At 37.7% G+C, this 19,299-nt stretch overlaps 1 protein-coding gene across 1 annotated transcript; it reads right to left on the reverse strand.

Moving 5' to 3' along the window:
• Positions 1 to 601: 601 nt before the first annotated feature.
• Positions 602 to 1,261, reverse strand: LOC104213450 (uncharacterized). Its single transcript, XM_009762954.1, has one exon. It carries the CDS (start codon positions 1,259 to 1,261, stop codon positions 602 to 604), a length of 660 nt encoding a protein of 219 aa, XP_009761256.1.
• Between the last annotated feature and the right edge of the window lie 18,038 nt (positions 1,262 to 19,299).

The raw sequence follows: 19,299 nt of genomic DNA on the forward strand, positions 1-19,299 counted from the left end.
ACCATGACCACGTTGGCGACCCATTGGGGGTATTTTGATTCTCTGATGGAACCGTTGACAAGCAATTTATCTACCTCTTCGCTGACTGCCTCGTTGATTGCAGCATTGAACTTCCTCCTTATTTACCGTACCGACGGATAGAGTGGGTTGACATTCAGTCTATGAGTGGCGATGTCCTTTGGGATTCCTGGCATATCTGAATGGGCGAAGGCAAACAAATCAGCGTTGTTAGTTAAAAATTTACGATATTTACTTGGCTCCGAGAGGTTGTGCCCAATGTAAGCCTGTTTTGTGTTGTCGGCGTCGTCCAATCGGACGGGGTCAAGCTCCTCTATAGTTGCCTTGCAGGCTTCTACAATGTCTGGGTCTTTGATGGCCTCTATTTGTGAGTCGGGTCTATTTCCCGACATGGATGATTGATATGCTTCCGCACTTGCACCTTTCAATTGTTTGGTGTGTGTGCAATCTTGGGCGATCCGATAGCATTCTTGGGCGGTGCGTGGCTCGCCTCGGATGCTGAACATTCCCCACGGAGTGGGAAATTTGATCACTTGATAGAAGCTTGAGAGGACAGCTCGCATGGCGTCTATCCATGGTCGCCCTATGATGGCGTTTTAAGTTGTTTCCTGTTCATGACATGGAATATTATTTCCAGTGTGACTCCTCCTGCTAGGACAGGTAACACTATTTCTCCGAATGTCCGCTCTACTGCATTATTACAACCCGTTAGTGTTATGCAACGCGGTATTATTTTATCCTCAAGCCTCATTTGCATGAGAACTCGCGGGTGAACAATACACGCGCCGCTTCCGTCATCCACCATGATTCTTTTTACATCTATATCAGCGAAGCGTAAAATAATAACCAAAGCATCATAGTGAGGGAAAGACAAATCGTCGGCATCTGAATTATCGAAGATGATACTGTCTTTGAGGTCATCATACCATTCGTGAGCGACCGTCTGATTGAGTTTATAGGTGGTGGTGAATTTCACATGGTTAATTACCGTGTCGTCGCCACTGCCAATGATCATCTGTATGGTGCGTGCTGGCGACGGTGGCTTTGGAGGTCCCTGAGATGGATCGCGTCCTCTGGCGAAGTTGGCCCTCCCTTTATCGCTGAGCAGTTCTTTTAGGTACCCCTGGTTCAACATCCTAACTACTTCTTGCTGCAGACCTATGCAATCTTCGGTCTTGTCTTCTCTTTCTTGGTGGAATTCACAGAGGACATTTGACCTCCTGGTGCATGGGTCCGATTTCATTTTTTTGCGGCCACTGCACCTTCGTGCCCAGATTCTCCAGTGAGTACACTATCTCTGAGGGGGAAACACAAAAGTTATAAGCAGATACTTTCATTTTGGAGGGGTGCAATATGTCGTAGCGCATCATCTGCATGTCGTGGAGGAGGCGGGTTGGATGTTCGGACATAGGGCAGATGCCTTTCTCGATTGAAATGTGGTGGTTGATCTCTTCGCCCATTGTTGCGTCGATCTCTTCTTTCCTCGGTCTGAACTGATGTTAATCGCTGAATCAGGTTGTTCAGATCGTCCTCATCTGCCCTTACCTCAGTGCAATAGGCGTTGTGGATCTCTTCCCACGTGGTAGGGGGATACTTCATGAGTCTACTGAGCAATTTTTTGGTTGCCTTTGATCCGTTCCTGTTTAACCCATTTTGAAAGGCTGCTACTGCCATCCTTTCTGACACGTTCTGTAGGCTCATCCTTACTATGACACGTTCTGTAGGCTCATCCTTACTCTGTTGAATCAGGCGAGAAAATCCTAAAGTCTCTCACCCATCGTTTTCATGACAGCGAAAATATCGTTGACCCTAGCTTCAGCCTTCTTCGCCCATGCATGAGCGGTGGCGAATTTATCCGCCATTTCTTCGAACATCGATATCGATCGTGCTGGTAGCTGGGAGTACCATGTCAATGCTCCCCCTGTCAAGGTCTCACCGAACTTTTTCAGCAGCACAGATAGTACCTGTTCTTTTGATATATTGTTGCCCTTTACCGCAATAACATAATGGATTAGGTGATCCTCCGGGTCCGTAGTCCCGTCGTATATTTTCAAGTATGGCGGCATCTTGAAGGTTTTTGGAATAGGATGAGGAGCAGCCCCTTCGCTGTATGGCTGTACGACGAATCGGCCCATGTCGCGTTTTAATAACAGCTTCGGGGCACCTGGTATTTTGTTGACTCTCTCCTGATGCTCCTTCATTTGGTCGCGGAGTGTTTTATTCTCATTTTCCATGTCTTCCATTTTCTTCAAGATGGCCATGAGTGCATCGTGGCCTTCATTAGTAATAGTACGGGTGTTACCCGCTCGTGTGGTGCCTAGTTCATCGTCGGCAGCTGTGATTTCTGCAGGTGGCACGTCTTCGACATTTCCTTGAGTGGGTTTCTCGAGCATGTTGCTCAAAGCACTCGTTAGCCATTCTTCTAGTAGTCTTTTGACTGCTGGTGGGGCTTCCCCCGCCGTGGATGTTGAGGTTACCCTTTCGCATAAGATCGTTAGATCTCCGTGTGGTAGAGGCGAGATCTCTCCCTCTGGTGTATCGCTTGGTGTTGCGTTCTCATTATCTTCTCTACCGGCTTCGTTGAGGGAGTTCAGGAGATTATTCGAGACATCTGCGATCGTCTTTAGCCTCATTTCCTTTCTCACCGTTGTTGGTTTATACGAAGTTCGAAGATAAGCGAATATCACCTTCAGGGATCTAGATGAGAACTATGGTTTCGGCTATAGAAATCCCCACAGATGGCGCCAAATTGTTTGACTCAAAAGATGTTAAGATGTATTCGAGTAAATCAATCAAAGATGAGAGGGTAAATCGTAGCCGAATATAATAATCTCTAGAACGATAATGAATAAAGAGAAGAGAGCAATAAGTTTTCTTTTCTTTCAAGGTTTTTTAATTTCCCAGAATCCCCTTTACAAGGTCCTTCTTTCCCCGTTATATACTAGGGAGAAAACCCTTCTGAAATGTAGGAAATACAATATAAGGAATATTCGGCGGAATATTCTTAATGTCCCCTAATAAGCTTACATTCTTACAAGGGTCGTACAACTTCTATTTTTGCCTCAAGATCATCTCCCTCGGAATGCTGACTCGTCAGTACTCGGTCATTGGTCGCACTCATCAAAAGGCTAAGGTCAGTCAAATTTGGACCCATGCAGTCACTCCTTTCCAGTTATTAATTAGCAACATAATTGCTAATAAACGTATAACTTGGAGTATCTCCTTCATTGTAAATTATGAAAGTATTACTCCAGTTCTGAGTCTATTCTTTGATTTCTTCTTCCTCCAATATAATCATAAGTTTACCATCAATTATTTGAGGGGGAATGAAATCAAGGGGCATACCATGTGTAGCAACACGATTATGTGTGAACAGCCCAGCCTAGGATTTCTTCTCGTTTATCTAGTCGCCTTGGTCCTGTTCCCAAGGGGGCCCCAATTTTTGTTTCCCAATTTTTATTTGATGTCCGATATTTAATTTGGGATATTGATTAATTTAAATTTGTACCGTGTAAAGTCCATTAGAGTGAGAATTGTTCCACCACAGGTTTTCATCATTGCAACAAGTATATTGAAACATCAAAAAATTCTTTTAATACAAAGTTATCAACTTCTTGAATCATCTCATATTACTTAAGATCATACTGCACATGAGACACTAAATGATTTATGCGAAAAAGTTTAAGTAATTTTATTCTAAAAAAACTAGAAAAATCTACTTCAACTAAAAATATATATGATTTTTTTAAAAGGGCCTCACATTAAAGTTTGGCTTTAGGGCAATAAACTTATTGAGCCGCCCATGCCTGTTCCATTGGTGCAACCATAGTTGGTGGTTCATGCATATTCTCCATTTTCGCCTCCAATGGCTCTGTTGTACTCTTCACTGCTGTGTTCAAATGAGATCCTGTTGATTCAGCATGAACTATCGGAACCCCAGGGCTCATGGTCATTGAGATTGGAGCTTTTCATTTTAACTTCACAATAGTTTTCAGTCACCGGTGTGGTAGTAATTCGAGTCTCCGATCTGTTTTCTAGTAGCTTTCATGTTCGTCCTTGACCTCTCTTTGCCATGGAAATGGTTCACTAGCGCATGTTAGCAGGAAGAGCTAAGAGTACGCCTCTAATCGACATGCTTTACTTATACTTCAGGTATCTAATAGGTACCTTCCTTAGCTAAGGTGTCCAAATAAAAATTATGACCAGCCTATGTATGGATTCAACCTTTAATAATATATAATATTTTGGAACTTTGAATTAAACTACTTCAATATTTATATTAGTAAATAACCTTTTTAGAACAACATTCAAGGTATTATACTCTCCAATACATGACTAACGTCTTATTATAATGAATACTCTCTAACGTCTTTCATTTGTATAATGTGAGTGAGAATTGGAGGGAATTAAAAAAAAATAGAAGAAAATTATTGTGGTTATATAAAAGACACCCTCATGGGGGGTGGGGGGGGGGGTCTCTTCTGATATTCCACTTAACCATAGACACTCCTTAACTTTCTAAACTTAACCAAATTCATTGTTCGATTAAATTTTTATTTTTAATTTCTCCTTTTTAAGTGTCGGAGAATTCACAATTCCAGTTATCCGTATTTTTTTATTAAAGAAATTTGATTTAGTAAAATTAATGCTATGTACCACTTCCCCAAACAAAATATCAGATCTATTTGAGACAAGTTAAAAGGCTAACACAACTATGAAAAAAGGACTGCCTCTCATGCGTCAGTGTTCTTCTTTGGTAGTCCCCTGAACCTCCATACTATTTTCTCCCATAGCGTTCTGAGAAGTTTCGACATGCTCTTCCCCAGCAGTTATCTCAAGATTTAACATGTCTTTCAGCACTATAAGGAGGACTGGGAGATTCTTCTCAAGAATCGGTATGAGTCCCTTTTCTAGCTATTTGCCTTTGGGAGGTCAATTTCTCTTATCAAGACCCTAGCTTGTTTCTCCATGTCATCTTTTGCCTTCAAAATAGCTGATGTCAGCTAGGCATATGAATTTTTTCGGGATTTCACAATTTCAGCATAGATACTATACCATAGTACTTTCTGTCCGTACAACACCATGAAAATAGATATTTGAAAAGAAAAAAAGAACAAATACATTAACCTGATATTTGATAAAATAACTGAATGTATGCTAGCCACTAAAACTAACCAAGACAAGGTGCTAGTAGTTTTTGCAGCCAGTGTATGGCTAGGGATGGGTTTCACTGGCTTCTTATATAGCAGGTCCTAAATTCTCGTCTTTCTCTTATACGAATTTCTCAAAGCGAAAAACCGTGGGGTGATATTTTCGGCCTTTCCAAATTTGTCAGTTAACTTATCCGGAAAAAACTTCAAAATTTGGTTGTAAGGCATTGTACTTTCCTAGAGAAATACGGCTAGAAGTTGGGTTGTCGGAAATGTGTCCGGGAGTCGGAATGTTGGAACCATAATGGAGAACCAAAACCAGCTCTAAGTTAAAATGAGATGCATATGCCTAATTAGCTGTGAAGAATTTTGGATTTTGTGATGAACACACAACTCTAATTAAATACACAAACTTGTAAGTTTAATAGCCAAAAAGAACAAAGGAAAAAAGAATTTTTATGAGCTGAATTTGCTCCTTTTTTTCACTTTTTAAAATTTGATGAGCAAAGCTCATTTCTGTAGACCTCTATCTATTAATCCAAATATCATGGATTGTCTGTTTATTTTTCTAATGCATAACCATGACTAAAATCTTTAACGATGCAACCCAATGATAAAAGCAAATTGGACGTTGATTGGCCACGCACAAATTGATAAAAAGAGAGCAACTTTTTATTTAATTGAGGTACACAAAAATTATGAGATGAGGTATGTGCACCGTTAAAAGATCAAATACGCTTACACATGAAACTTAAACTCTTGCCAACACAAATAGAGTTGTCGAAGGTCAAAAAGTTGAGGAAACGTTGAGCAAGATCAACAATCATACTAGAGAAAATGTAAACATAGTTGTGATATTATATTTTCCACTACATTGTTACAATAGCTAAAATTATTGTTGCAGTAGCAAAATGTATCGTGGAAATAGCTACTAATAAGTGTTGCACAATCAAAAAGCGTTGCCATTGCCTCAACAATTGTTGGAGTTCTTGATTTGTCTCAGCCCACTATAAAATTCAGCAGGCCCAATAAGTGTGACCAGGACCAATTGCAGCCTTCTTGACCCATTAGACTTAGTTTAATTATTCATTCAATTCTTTCTTTATTGTAAATATATAAAAAGATCTATTTCTTTACTTTTAGACAGATTTCTCAATTAATCAATAATATCATTCATCGATGTTCTCTTTGAACCTAGGGTTAGTGTCAGATATTTCATCAAAATTAGCTGAAATTGTGAATGTTATCATGGTATCAGAGCAAGGAATTGACTAGCTCCGATCATTCCCGTTCGTCTGGTGTTACCCTTGTTGGGTGATTCGTCATTTTTTGTTTGATTTTTTGGTGGCCATTTTTTGGCATTCAGGCGAGTATTTCAGCGATTTTTTTGACTATTCTGTTGTTGCGGTCTTCCTTTTCCAAAGTTATTGTCAAAGTTAGGTAATTTCTCTTCATTCTCATCTTCCGCTATTGCTTCCATGCACTTGTGTTTGTTATCGTTGGAATTTCACCAATTTTGCTCGATTGTGTTTGGTGTGGGTGATTTGGTCTCGGTAAAATTGTTTTCTGATTGTTTGTGCGATAATCATAATCTGATTTTGTGCTTTAGTATAATTGACATATGGGATCTGTTGGGGTTTCTCCTACTGTCAGATCTTCCAGCACATCTTCTATTGTCGAACCGTCTCATCCCTTATATGTGTACCCTTCTGATTCTCCTGGCACAATATTGGTGACCGAATCCTTTAATGGAACGGGTTATGGAGGTTGGAGGAGGAGTATGTTGATAGGCTTATCTTGCGAAAATAAATTAGGGATTATTAATGGGACGGTTGCTGAACCAAATGAAAACTCTCCTTTGTTTGAATCATGGTGTCGATGTAATAATATGGTGACTGCTTGGATACTAAATAGTTTAGAGACAGAAATTAGGGAAAGTGTTATGTACACCGAGTCTGCACAAAAACTATGGAAGGAAATTGAACAACGTTATGGAAGACCGAATGGTACTAAGCTCTTTCAGATCAGAAAAGACCTTGCTTCCATCTCCCAAGGTTCTTCAAACATTGCTTCTTATTTTAATCGCATCAAGAAGCTTTGGGATGAACTGGCCTATTCCATCTCGTACCCAGAATGTACCTGTGGATGTAAGGAGGCATTTCAGAAGTTGGAGGATGAAAAAAGGTGCATCAATTCCTTATGGTTTTGAATGAGGCTTATTCCGGTGTTCGAAGGAATATCTTACTCATGAAGCCGCTGCCTGACATTGACAGTGTTTATGCTATGTTAATTGAGGATGAGATCCAGATAGAGGTTCAACCTGTTACTCCAAGTTTCAGTACTGACTTAGCCTCCTTCTCCACCGGGGTTCAAAAACCATATACTTCTAGGGTAAATTTTGATGCTTCTAATAAGGTGAACTTTGATGCTTCTAGAAAAGAGAATTCTAATATGGTGTGCAGATATTGTAAGAAGCCTGGGCATTCGATTGACAAATGTTATAAATTGCATGGATATCCCCCTGGTTCTAGCTCTAAGTACAAAAGAACAACAACTTATGCTCATGTCTCGGATCCATCTCGAGCAGGTGTGCCTGACAATCACCATCATGTTACTGAAGGGCCTAAGGCTGTTCCACTCGATATTGAAGGCAATATTTTGTCAAAAGAGCAATATGACCAGCTGGTTTCTCTGCTTCAACTTTCCAAGCAGTCCTCTACTTCTCAGGACCTTAGTGCTGCCTCTGCCAATTTTGCAGGTTTGATCAGTAGTGTTGATTTTAGTAATTGTATATCTCATGCTTGCAATTTTTCTAAAGTAGATGATAGTTTGTGGATTATTGACTCTGGTGCTACTAATCATATGACACCTCACAAATCTTTACTTACTGATATCACACTTTTACCTTTGCCTTACCTTGTAACTCTCCCAAATGGGTACAAGGTTAAGGTTACTTGTACAGGATCACTTTTTCTGTCTCCCACTATTTCTCTTCCTCATGTGTTACTGGTTCCTTCCTTTCACTATAATCTGATTTCTTTGCATCAATTGCTGCTTCATCTTAAGTGTAATGCTTTCTTTATTCCTGTTCTTTGTGATTTGTTGCAGGGCCTTTTTCTGAAGAAGCCTCTGGTTCTTGGTAAACTTCAGAAGGGGCTATACATTCCGCAATCTAATGCTTTCTGTGATTCTGATTTTTCTAGTCTTTTCTCTGTAAATACCATAACTGCCAATGTAAATAATTTGAATAAGAGCAGTTTTACTTCTTGTTCTTCTGTGTCTGCTCCTTCTGATATTGTTTTACCTGGATTTAATATTTCTACTGTTTCTACTTTGTCTGTTGACCATATGTGGCATTTGAGATTAGGCCATGTTCCTTTCAATAAAATGAAATATATTCCATGTCTTTCTGGTAAATTACCTCAAAACCAAACTTTCCCTTGCCCTATTTGTCCTATGGCTAGGCAGCAAAGACTTCCTTTTTCTGAAAGTTCCATTCATTCTACTTGTCCTTTTCAATTGATACATGTATATTTATGGGGTCCCTATCACACTCAAACTTACAATGAATTTAGATATTTTTTGACTATTGTGGATGACTTTACCGGGCTACATGGTCTCACCTTTTGTCTTCTAAGGCTAATGCCTTCACTGTTTTGAAATCTTTCATTCATATGGTTCATACTCAGTTTGGTTCCCCTGTTAAAACTGTAAGATCAGACAATGCATTTGAGTTGGATAGTAGTTCTGAAGCTATTTCTTTTTTTTTTTTCTGCTCAAGGCATTATCCATCAAACTTCTTGTCCACACACACCTCAATAGAATGGTGTGGTAGAGAGGAAGCACAAACATCTTCTGGGACCTGCTAGGGCACTCCTTTTTCAATCTAAATTGCCTGTCAAGTATTGGGGTGAGTGTGTTTTAACAGCAACGTATCTCATCAATAGGTTCCCCTCTCTTTTACTTCAACATAAATCACCTTTTGAACTTCTGCATGGACATTCTCCATCCTTCACATACTTAAAAGACTTTTGGTTGTTTATGTTTTGTTGTTGTGCCTAAGCCCTATAGGGACAAATTCAAGTCTAGGACAATTTTCGCTATTTTTATTGGTTATAGTACTGGCAAAAAAGCTTATAAATTGCCGAACTTGTCCACTTCTGCTATTTTTCATTCAAGAGATGTAGTGTTTCATGAACATATATTTCCTTACTCTAACTCCTCTTCTACTCACTTATTCCCTCCTCCAGCTCCCTCCTCACCTACTACTTCCTCATTTTCTGTCCCTTCTCCTCCATCTTCTACTCCCTCTTATGCTCCTAGTAGTTCTGTTCCCTCCTTTATTCCTCCTCACAACCCTACTACTTCTGCTCCACCTCTCAGAAGATCTGGTAGAACAACTCAAACTCCTGGCTATCTAAGTGATTATGTATGCACCTATGTTTCTGATTCCAAGGCTATTCCTTCTTCTTCCTCTGAGAGTTTCCAGCTTGAGCCTCAATTTTATCATCAGGCTGCTTCAAATCCTGCTTGGCAAGAGGCTATGATGCAGGAATTTCAAGCTTTGGAGGCAAACAATACTTGGTCTATTGTGCCTCTTCCTTCGGGGAAGAAAGTTATTCCTTGTAAATGGGTGTATAAGATAAAACAAAAAGTAGATGGTTCTATTGAAAGATACAAAGCTAGACTAGTCATTAAGGGTGATAATCAACAAGAAGGAGTGGATTTCACCGAGACTTTTTCTCCGGTGGTCAAGTTGACTATAGTTAGATGTTTGTTGACTAAGGCTATTAAAAGAAATTGGGTTGTTTATCAATTGGATGTGAATAATGCCTTTTTGCATGGTGATTTGGATGAAGAGGTGTACATGTAGATACATCCTGGTTTGTCTGTCCAATCCACTGATAATTCTACTCTAGCTTGTAAACTTCATAAGTCTCTTTATGGCCTTAGACAAGCTTCTAGGCAATGGTATGCTAAGCTGTCCGCTGCTCTTCAATCTAAGGGATTCCAGCCTAGTTTAAATGATTACTCTTTGTTTACTAAGCTTTATGATGGTTGCTTGACTGTGGTGGTTGTTTATGTTGATGATATTCTTGTGTCTAAGGACAGTCTCTCTGAGATAGATTCTCTCAAAAGATTTTTGGATGCCCAATTCAAGATCAAAGATCTTGGTGAGATACATTATTTTCTTGGGCTTGAGGTTGTCAAGCAGTCCTCTGGTTTCTTGATCAACCAGCACAAGTTTCTCCAGGATCTCCTATTAGAGTTCCATTGTTCAGATGTTACCCTTTTGGTGTCTCCCCTTGATCCTCATATTAAGTTGTCCTATGAGGTTGGGAATTTGTTGTCTAATCCTTTATTGTATAGGCAGCTCGTGGGTAAATTAAATTTCTTGCAACACACTAGGCCAGACATTTCTTATACGGTGCAACACCTAAGTCAGTTCATGTCTGCCCCTAGATTGCCCCACTTGGTCGATGCGTATCATGTTCTCAGGTACTTGTCTGACACTCCAACGTTGGGTATTTCTCTCTCTCATTCTCCTGATTTTGGTCTCAAAGGCTATTGTGACTCTGACTGGGCCGGTTGTGTTGATTCCAAGCGGTCAGTTAGTGGTTTTATTTTGTTTCTTGGTGGCTTTCCCATTTCATGGAAGTCTAAAAAGCAACTAACTCTTGCTCTTTCTTCTGCTGAAGCAAAATATAGAGTCATTCGACTACTGGTTGCTGAGGTTGTTTGGGTTGTTCGCCTATTGAATGAGTTTGGTCTTGCCAATTTGGTTCCTGTTGAGGTTTATTGTGATAGTCAGTCGTCTATTCATATTGCCAAGAATCCTGTCTTCCATGAACGGACTAAGCACATAGAGGTTGATTGCCATTTTGTTAGGGATGCTTTAAAGTCTGGGCTTATCAGTTTACATCCTACTTCAACTTCTTCTCAGATTGTTGATGTTTTTACCAAGTCTTTGCTAGGTATTCAACAACAGGGCTTCATTTCCAAGCTTGGAATGAGCTCCCCTTCCAGTTTGAGAGGGGCTACTAGAGTTCCTGATTTGTCTTAGCCCACTACAAAGTTCAGCAGGCGCAATAAGTGTGACCAGGCCTAATTGCAGCCTTCTTGACCCATTAGACTTAGTTTAATTATTCATTTAATTCTTTCTTTACTGTAAATATATAAAGAGGTCTATTTCTTTACTTTAGACAGATTTGTCAATTAATCAATAATATCATTTTTCTCTCTCCACAGGTCATCGATGTTCTCTTTGAACCTAGGGTTTGTGTCAAATATTTCATCAAAATTAGCTGGAATTCTGAATGTTATCAACAATGTTGCAAAAAAGGATATTGCAACAGTTGGGGACCATTCCATTTGCTAAGATAATTGTTGCAACAAATAAGTTTATAGCGACCGTTGCAATAGATATGCTCAACGGTAACCATTGTAACCATTGCAGTAGCCTATTGGCATGTGATCTGCTGTGACGGACCCTGGACCGTTCAAATAGATCTATTGCAACGGTTCTGCTATCTATTGCAACAATTTTTGACATGTTGCCATGACATATCGTGTGGAGCTAGTCAAGATGTGTGCAAGTTGGCCCGAATACCACAATTATTAAATCTTTTAATCAAATAATGAAGTTTAAAGTTTTATATGTCAGTGATGAAATGGTCCATTGTACATACAAAATGATAGTACATGATTTCACCCCACTTGAACATCTTATTATTATTATCAAAATTCACCAAGGTATAGCATAATGAGAGTTTTTATATAGTAAGCCTTAATGGGGCCACAACAAACAAATCAATCGGATATTTCATCAATTTTGACTCCTCAATATAAAAGCTCTATTGTTTCTCATCATCAAAATCCATGCAAGTCTGCAAAACATAATGCGTTAAATATTCGGACCTTCTAATTTTTTTTTATTTTTTAACCTCACTATTACATGTGATTATGAGATTTATTCACATGCTAAACAGTCATTTAATGTCACGTGACAAGAAATACTTACAAGGCAACAATCTATATATATCTATAAAGCTGGGAATAGAAAAGTGACGTGGCATATCTCTTAGGCTAGGATTTTTATTTATCTTTTTTCTCAATTTTTTGCCTTTTTCTTTTATTTTTAATTTAGTAAATAAGCCCAATAATGCATTCAGCTTTATAGTTTATACGTTACCTACTTTATTATGATCTTTAAACTACACTAATTGTAGGAATCTGAATTTGTAACGTTAATGAAAAGTTAAAACGGAATGGATAATTATAATAGAGAAAAGTAATGAAAAGCAGTAAATATTAATCAATATCGATTAAAAGGGTATAAATGTTAGCCATGGAAGCACAAGATGTCAAGATAATTGAATGAACAATTTTTTTGCACGGATATAATAGTTCCCGATTGATCATTGCAAAAGGAGCTTAACAGCCTCAGGTAACGAATTTTTTCATCACTATAGCTTTTTGAAGATGTATATCACTTCCTAAATGATTTTTACAGTGAGCAAAATTTTGATTATCATAATTAATGAATTTTACAAACTTTTATATCAATGAAAAAAAGAATACTACATGTGTGGACTGAATCTCATTTTTCCAAGGAACTTAATGAATGAAGATCAGAAGCACTCATGATCACCTCTGAAGATATATGTGAAGTTGCGTGACAGCGTGAGGATGGTGCTAAATGCTAAATGTTAGTTCTTTCTTCTACACTTTTATTATTAATAAAGAGTGTAAATATTTAAATTGTATGAGGAGTTATTGAGGGACAGGAGTAAGTTTGTGGAATTTATTTTGGAGTAGAGAATAAATTCTGCATGATGAAAAAAAGAATTGGTGCTTGGGGGGCGGGGGGGGGGGGGAGACAAGTACACTGAATGGGAAAAAAATAAAGAAGAAACAGAAAGAAAAATAAAAAACCTAAAAAATGAATAATAAACATTGAAAAAGAAAGGAATACTACATACGTTTTTTGTTTCACTTTTTGTTTTGGGTAACTTTAGGTTTTCATGTAGTAAAATTAGTGTCTCTCATATTCATTGAACATTTTTATGTGAACGTTATATTCTTAATCAATTTGTGGTTTTATTTATTAAGAATTAGAAGAAGTTTCAATGTTGATATACTAGGGCCATGACACAGAAAAATCATTGGCCATTATTAAATCTACGGCAATGAAAAAGAACATCAAATATCAAAGACTGATTCGTAGGATCCTATATTGAGAGGGTTATCGGAGAACTACAATGCAAAGTCAGTAAATTCGAATAAGTAATTTCACACTAACTTGCCAATAAGTCATGACTGAAATCCCCATATTGAGTTTTCTTCAAAAATTACTAATGGGGCAATTCCTGATTAATCTGTTGTAAAATATTATATGGCTATGTTGTATAATGCCATTGAGATCGAAAATCTAATTTAGATATGAATGCACAGATTTGTTTGAATTTATTTATTTGAATACTTTCTTGAAGTTCAAGAAATCTGCACCCAACACTTGGTTGTTTTTGTTTTTAGTACCTTTTTCACTCTTCTTTTTTTGTCTATTTCCTTTCTTTCCTCGATAAATTTTATAGCAATGTTATATCAAGGAGAAGAGTCATGAAGAAGAGATGGTGTGATACCTTCTGGATATAAAAATATATTATCACTATGGAAAACTTTTTAGTTGTTTTTTCTTTTCATTAAAGCCCAATAATCTTTAAATATAATAATTAATTTTTATCTATCTTCCCGTATAATTTTGGTATTTGAAGAGATCAATTATATGGCACATCTTTAGACTAGAAAACATATGTATCTTTTTTCTCATTTTAATTTTTTCCCCCTTATCATTAAAGCTCAATACTCTGTAAATTCATCACATATAGTTATTACTGTTACAACTGTCAAAATATTAGTTAGGAATAACATTTAAACGGGACAAAATGCAGGAAAATTACGTTAAAATTTGTTGTATTTAAAAGTATCAAAATCCAAGTATAAAAGTATTACATTAGTGAATTATTATTATGAACATTATTTCATGATAAGGAAGAGAATTTGGCAGGAGAATGCAGTTAAGCCCCAAATTCTCTCAATACAATTACTAATAAATATTAATAATGAATAATATTTAAATAGTGAAGGAAGGCTAGGGGATTTTATTACCTTTGTTTCCTCAATATAATGTTTTAGAACAAATTCTCTCACCAATGTGTCCTTACTGCATAGATCTATATGCTTGGTTAAAATATCTCAACCTCCAAATTAAAGTAGCAATTTGGTTGACATTCCAAAAGTGTGGCTTACCTTTTCGACTGTTCTTTTTAATTTACGTTAAATAAACTTCAAATATTAAAACTTATTTAAGTAGTGTATCAACGACATCTTAACAAAGGCAATTGAAGAGATTACAACCGCAGCGAGTTGATCAAGCTGTCTTCAAAGATAAATTATTATATTTGTGATAATAAACTTACAGAATTAATATTCATATGCTTTTAAATATAACTTTTATTTATTCTATCTCAATTAGTTAAATTTTCAAAACATCATTTATAAATTTACTATAACTGCGTGAAGCGCGGACCAATTCACTAGTTATGCATGAGAGGGATATAGTCAAATACTACTTAAAAAGGAAATGTGGAACATCATGGTAATCCGTATAAGATACATGATATTAATTGTTACCTATCATAACTGGCTTTTTAAACATGGTTAAAAATCAGGGATTATGATATTAAATCAACTTTAGCAAATAAACAGACTGGCTAAAGATATCACTTAAGTTCAACAAATGTTATCTCAACCAAAAATAGCTAACAAAACACATATTTCTCCCATCAATATCTTTCAATAGAAGTAGGTTTCAAGGAGTTAACTAACATTGCAAGGTTGAGATCAATAAGTTTCTAGGCTCCGAATAGTCAAAAATATTTACGGTGACATTATATAAACTGAATCATAAGGTATGTTCTTCCTTCTTTAGAAGAATCTCCAACTAACACTGAAGGATGCTAGTGCTATTGGACAAATTTAGAGGACGGTAAGAACTAACAAATATTTGTATAAAGGATCTGATTATTTTTAACGTCAATAACTTTTACCAAAAGAAAATATAAGCTGCCAAAAGAATAAATCTCAATTACATATTCTGTCTCGGCAAAATAGCTCCTAAAATTCCAAACAAACAAATAAGGCAGATGCCTTTTTCTGTAAGCTCCTGAGTCGATAACACGGAATTAATCAAGATTGCTTTGAGAATCTCGACTTGAGCCACCACTAACTTGGTGGTAGAGGAGGAGCTAGGATATAAAGTTTATGGGTTTTGAATTAGCCATCGAACTCATATGTTGTTTAGTTACTGGGTTCACGATTAAATAGTTATACATATTTAATGGATTTTTAATATAAATACAAGGTCTAAAGAAAAGTTACTGTGTTCATCCGAACCCGTAATTCATACGGTAGCTCCGCACCAAGTTGGCAGAACAACAATAGCATCGACGATAAGTCTAACGTCTACGTACGAATATATAAGTGAAGAAAATTCAGATAATTGTATAATTGAGGTTAGGGTCCTGAATAATATAGGGATAAAAGAATACAACTTTGATTAGTGTTTACCATATATAAGATAATGACCTGGGAATGTGAAAGGTGATAAGTTCATGCCTATAATTAATGTTCATTATATGGAGAGTAGCATTACAAGATAACCGTCACTTTAATGTTGGAGAAGGGAGGCACGATTAGCAATTGAAAGTTCCTGATGCTTTTCACTTCTCCACAATAACTAATATTTAAGTAAGTAATTTTTTTAAAGCCTTTAACTATGGAAAGTGGAAAAGAAATGAAATATGTAGACTTTTTTGACATTTTATAATTTATAATTAGAAAAATGCCCAAAAAAAAGAAGAAAAAAAAAAGAAATAAATGGAGGGAATGTAAGAAGTGCCTTGGTGTAACGACCCGACCGATTGTTTTGAGCACTTGCACTTCGCTCGCCAGTTCTCGGGCATGGCTAGCCCCGTATGATGTATTATGACTTACGTAAATCGTCGGTTGTGGTTTTCAGGTTAATCGAAATAGATATGAAGAATGATTCTCAGCTTGAAGCTTTAAATTTGAAAGGTTTAACCCAGTCTTGACTTCTCAGTATTCGATATCGTATTTGGATTTTTACGATTTGGTTAGCTTCATCGGGTGATTTTGAACTTAGGAGCGGGTTCAGAATGTATTTTGAAAATCGGTGAAATTGAAAATTTGGCGTTTTCCGGTCGGCAGTGGAAATCTTGATATCGAGGTCGGAATGGAACTCCGGAAATTGGAGTAGGTCTGTTGTGTCATTTGTGATGTGTTTGCAAAATTTCAAGTCATTCGGATGAGGTTTGATGGGTTTTTGGATCAGTTGCGGAATTCAGAAGTTTGGAAATCCTTAGGCTTGAATCCGAGGGTGATTTGATGTTTGATGTTGTTTTGAATGTTCCAAAGGTTGGAATAAGTTTGAATGGTGATATGTGATTTGTTCGTATTTTTGGTTGAGATCCCGGGGGCCTCAGGATGATTTCGGATGGTTATCGGAGAGTTTGAAAATTTGGGAATGCAGCTGAAGCTGCTGGTTCTGTCATAACCGCACCTGCAGAGTGGGGACCACAGGTGCGAGACCGCAGAAGCAAAGGAAGGATCGCAGGTGCAGTCAAGGCTGAGAAGAGCAAGAACCGTAGTACCGCAGGTGCGGTAGGGTGACTGCAGGTGCGGTTCTGGTGGATTAAGTGGAAGTCGCAGATGCGGAGAAATGGATTGCAGGTGCGAGATGCCTGAGCAGAAAGTATATAAGGCTCCTTCCCGAATTTTGGTCATTCTTCCACCATTTTTGGTCGATTTTGGAGCTCCAAGCTGTGATTTCAAGAGGGAATCAAGTGTTTTCATGGAGGGTAAGCTACTTGGGCTTTATATCTTGTTTTATGATAATTATTCTGTTGTTTAATCATCAAATTAGTGGAAAAATTAGAGAAGGAATTGGAAAATTATGGCTTGAAATTGGAGAGTTAAATTGGGAATTTGAGGGGCCATTTGAGGTCCGATTTTGATGATCTTGGTATGTATAGACTCATGGAAGGATAAGGATTCTAGTGTTGTGATTTTTATCGAATTTTGAGACGTCGACCCCGGGGTACGGTTTGGCCAATTTCGGGATTTTGAGTTTAATTTGATAATTTTCGTGTAGGCTTTGTCCCTTTGGCATGTATTGATGATATGATTCTGATTTTGGATAGATTCGGGGTGATTTGAGGCCGAGTTAAGCGGAAAGGGCATCGCGGTGTAGATGTTCGTCCGGTTTGAGGTAAGTAATGATTGTAAGTATTGTCCTGAGGGTATGAAACCATGTATTTCACTTCGTTTCACTATATTGAGGTGACACACACACTAGATGACGAGCGTGGGGGCGTTCATCGTTGGGATTGTGACTTGGTCTGCCCCCACGGGCAACATCACTCGTTGGGATTGTGACTCTTAAGTTACGTATTTGACTGAAAACTATTTGATACACTTGTGTTTTGGAAAATATTATTATGTTTTGGGCTGAATGTCAAGTTGTTTGGACCCTTAGGGGCTTTTCCTTATTATTTCCTCACTGTTTTGACTTAAGATCTGTACTCAGTCATGTTATATTTTTATTGATTTCATAACTCAGTATTTATTATCCTTTTGATGCATAAAAAATAATATTTTGGGTTGAGCACCCTGTTTACTGATAGCTCGAGTGGCTTGTGAGGTTGATGACTGAGAGAGGCCGAGGGTCTGATTGTGACGTTGATGACTGAGAGAATTGTGAGGTTGATGACAGAGAGAGGCCAAGGGCCTAGTTATAAGGATTATATATTTATGGATTGGGTATATATATATATATATGGTTGCACGCCGCAACGATATAGCGCTTGGGCTATAGGAGCTCCTCCGGAGTCTGCACACCCCCAGTAAGCGCAGTCGACTATATATTTATGGATCGGGCTGCACGCCGCATCAATTTTTATAAGGTACCTATTGAGCGTGAGTGCTGAGGGTGAGCGCTGATTGATGAGAGTTGAGTCTCGAGTGACTGGGAGGCTTGCCCGAGGGGCTATATATATGAGTGATGTTTTGCCCAAGGGGTTTGTTTTTATGAAATTACTGTTTTCACTCCTCTTTATACTGAGCCTCTGTTGAAAATATTGAACAATGTTTTCAAACAACTTTTATTGAAACTGGAGTTTTTACGAGATGTTCGAAATTTAATCACTGATTTGGCTTTGTTATTTCCACTAAGATTTTTTTATGTTATGAGATGTATAGAAGTGACCGAGAGGTTTTCCCGAGGGGCTGTTTATAATTCATGTTTTGCCCAAGGGGCTGTATAAGAACTATGTTTTGCCCGATGGGCCGATTATGATTTTCAGCACTTTTACTATAAATTGTATTGAACCTCTATTGAAACTGTTGGAAAGCGTCTTCAAATGATTTTTACCAAAAACTGGATTTTAAAGTAGATGATTTGACTCATTCCAATTTGACAACATGTTGTGCATACTGAGTTTATCATGATGTGGATTTATCATTTCCTACTGCTCAGTATTTTTTTTTTACTTTTATTACTTACTGAGTTGGTGTACTCACATTACTCCCTGCACCTTGTGTGCAGATTCAGGTATTACTGAGTTCGGTGGTAGGTTCATCGGAGTTAGCAAGGTAGTTGCCTGACAATCGCAGCCCTGTCTCTCTCCCTCCTTATTCTCCCTTAGTGTATTTTGTGATGTTCCCGACCATATTGGTCTTGATGTTGTCAGATAGTTGTAGTAGATGCTCATTACTAGTGACACCCCGATGTCGGACTTTCTTTCCGCACTGTTGCTTTGTTTTAAACATTTTATAAATATTTATTGTTAAAAAGCTTTGATTTTATCCTAAGAATGAAAAATATTGATTGGTTTTGAAAATGTGTCGGATGACCTAGTTCCATGATAGGCGCCATCATGACCGAGGTGGTTTTGGGTCGTGACACTTGGCACATCTCATAGACAAGGATTGTCATTTATCTTTTTCTCCTTTTTTTGGCACTAGTATTAAAACCTGCGCGATGCGCGGATGG

This window comes from Nicotiana sylvestris, chromosome 7 (assembly GCF_000393655.2).
Source record: "Nicotiana sylvestris chromosome 7, ASM39365v2, whole genome shotgun sequence".
NCBI lineage: Eukaryota > Viridiplantae > Streptophyta > Magnoliopsida > Solanales > Solanaceae > Nicotiana > Nicotiana sylvestris.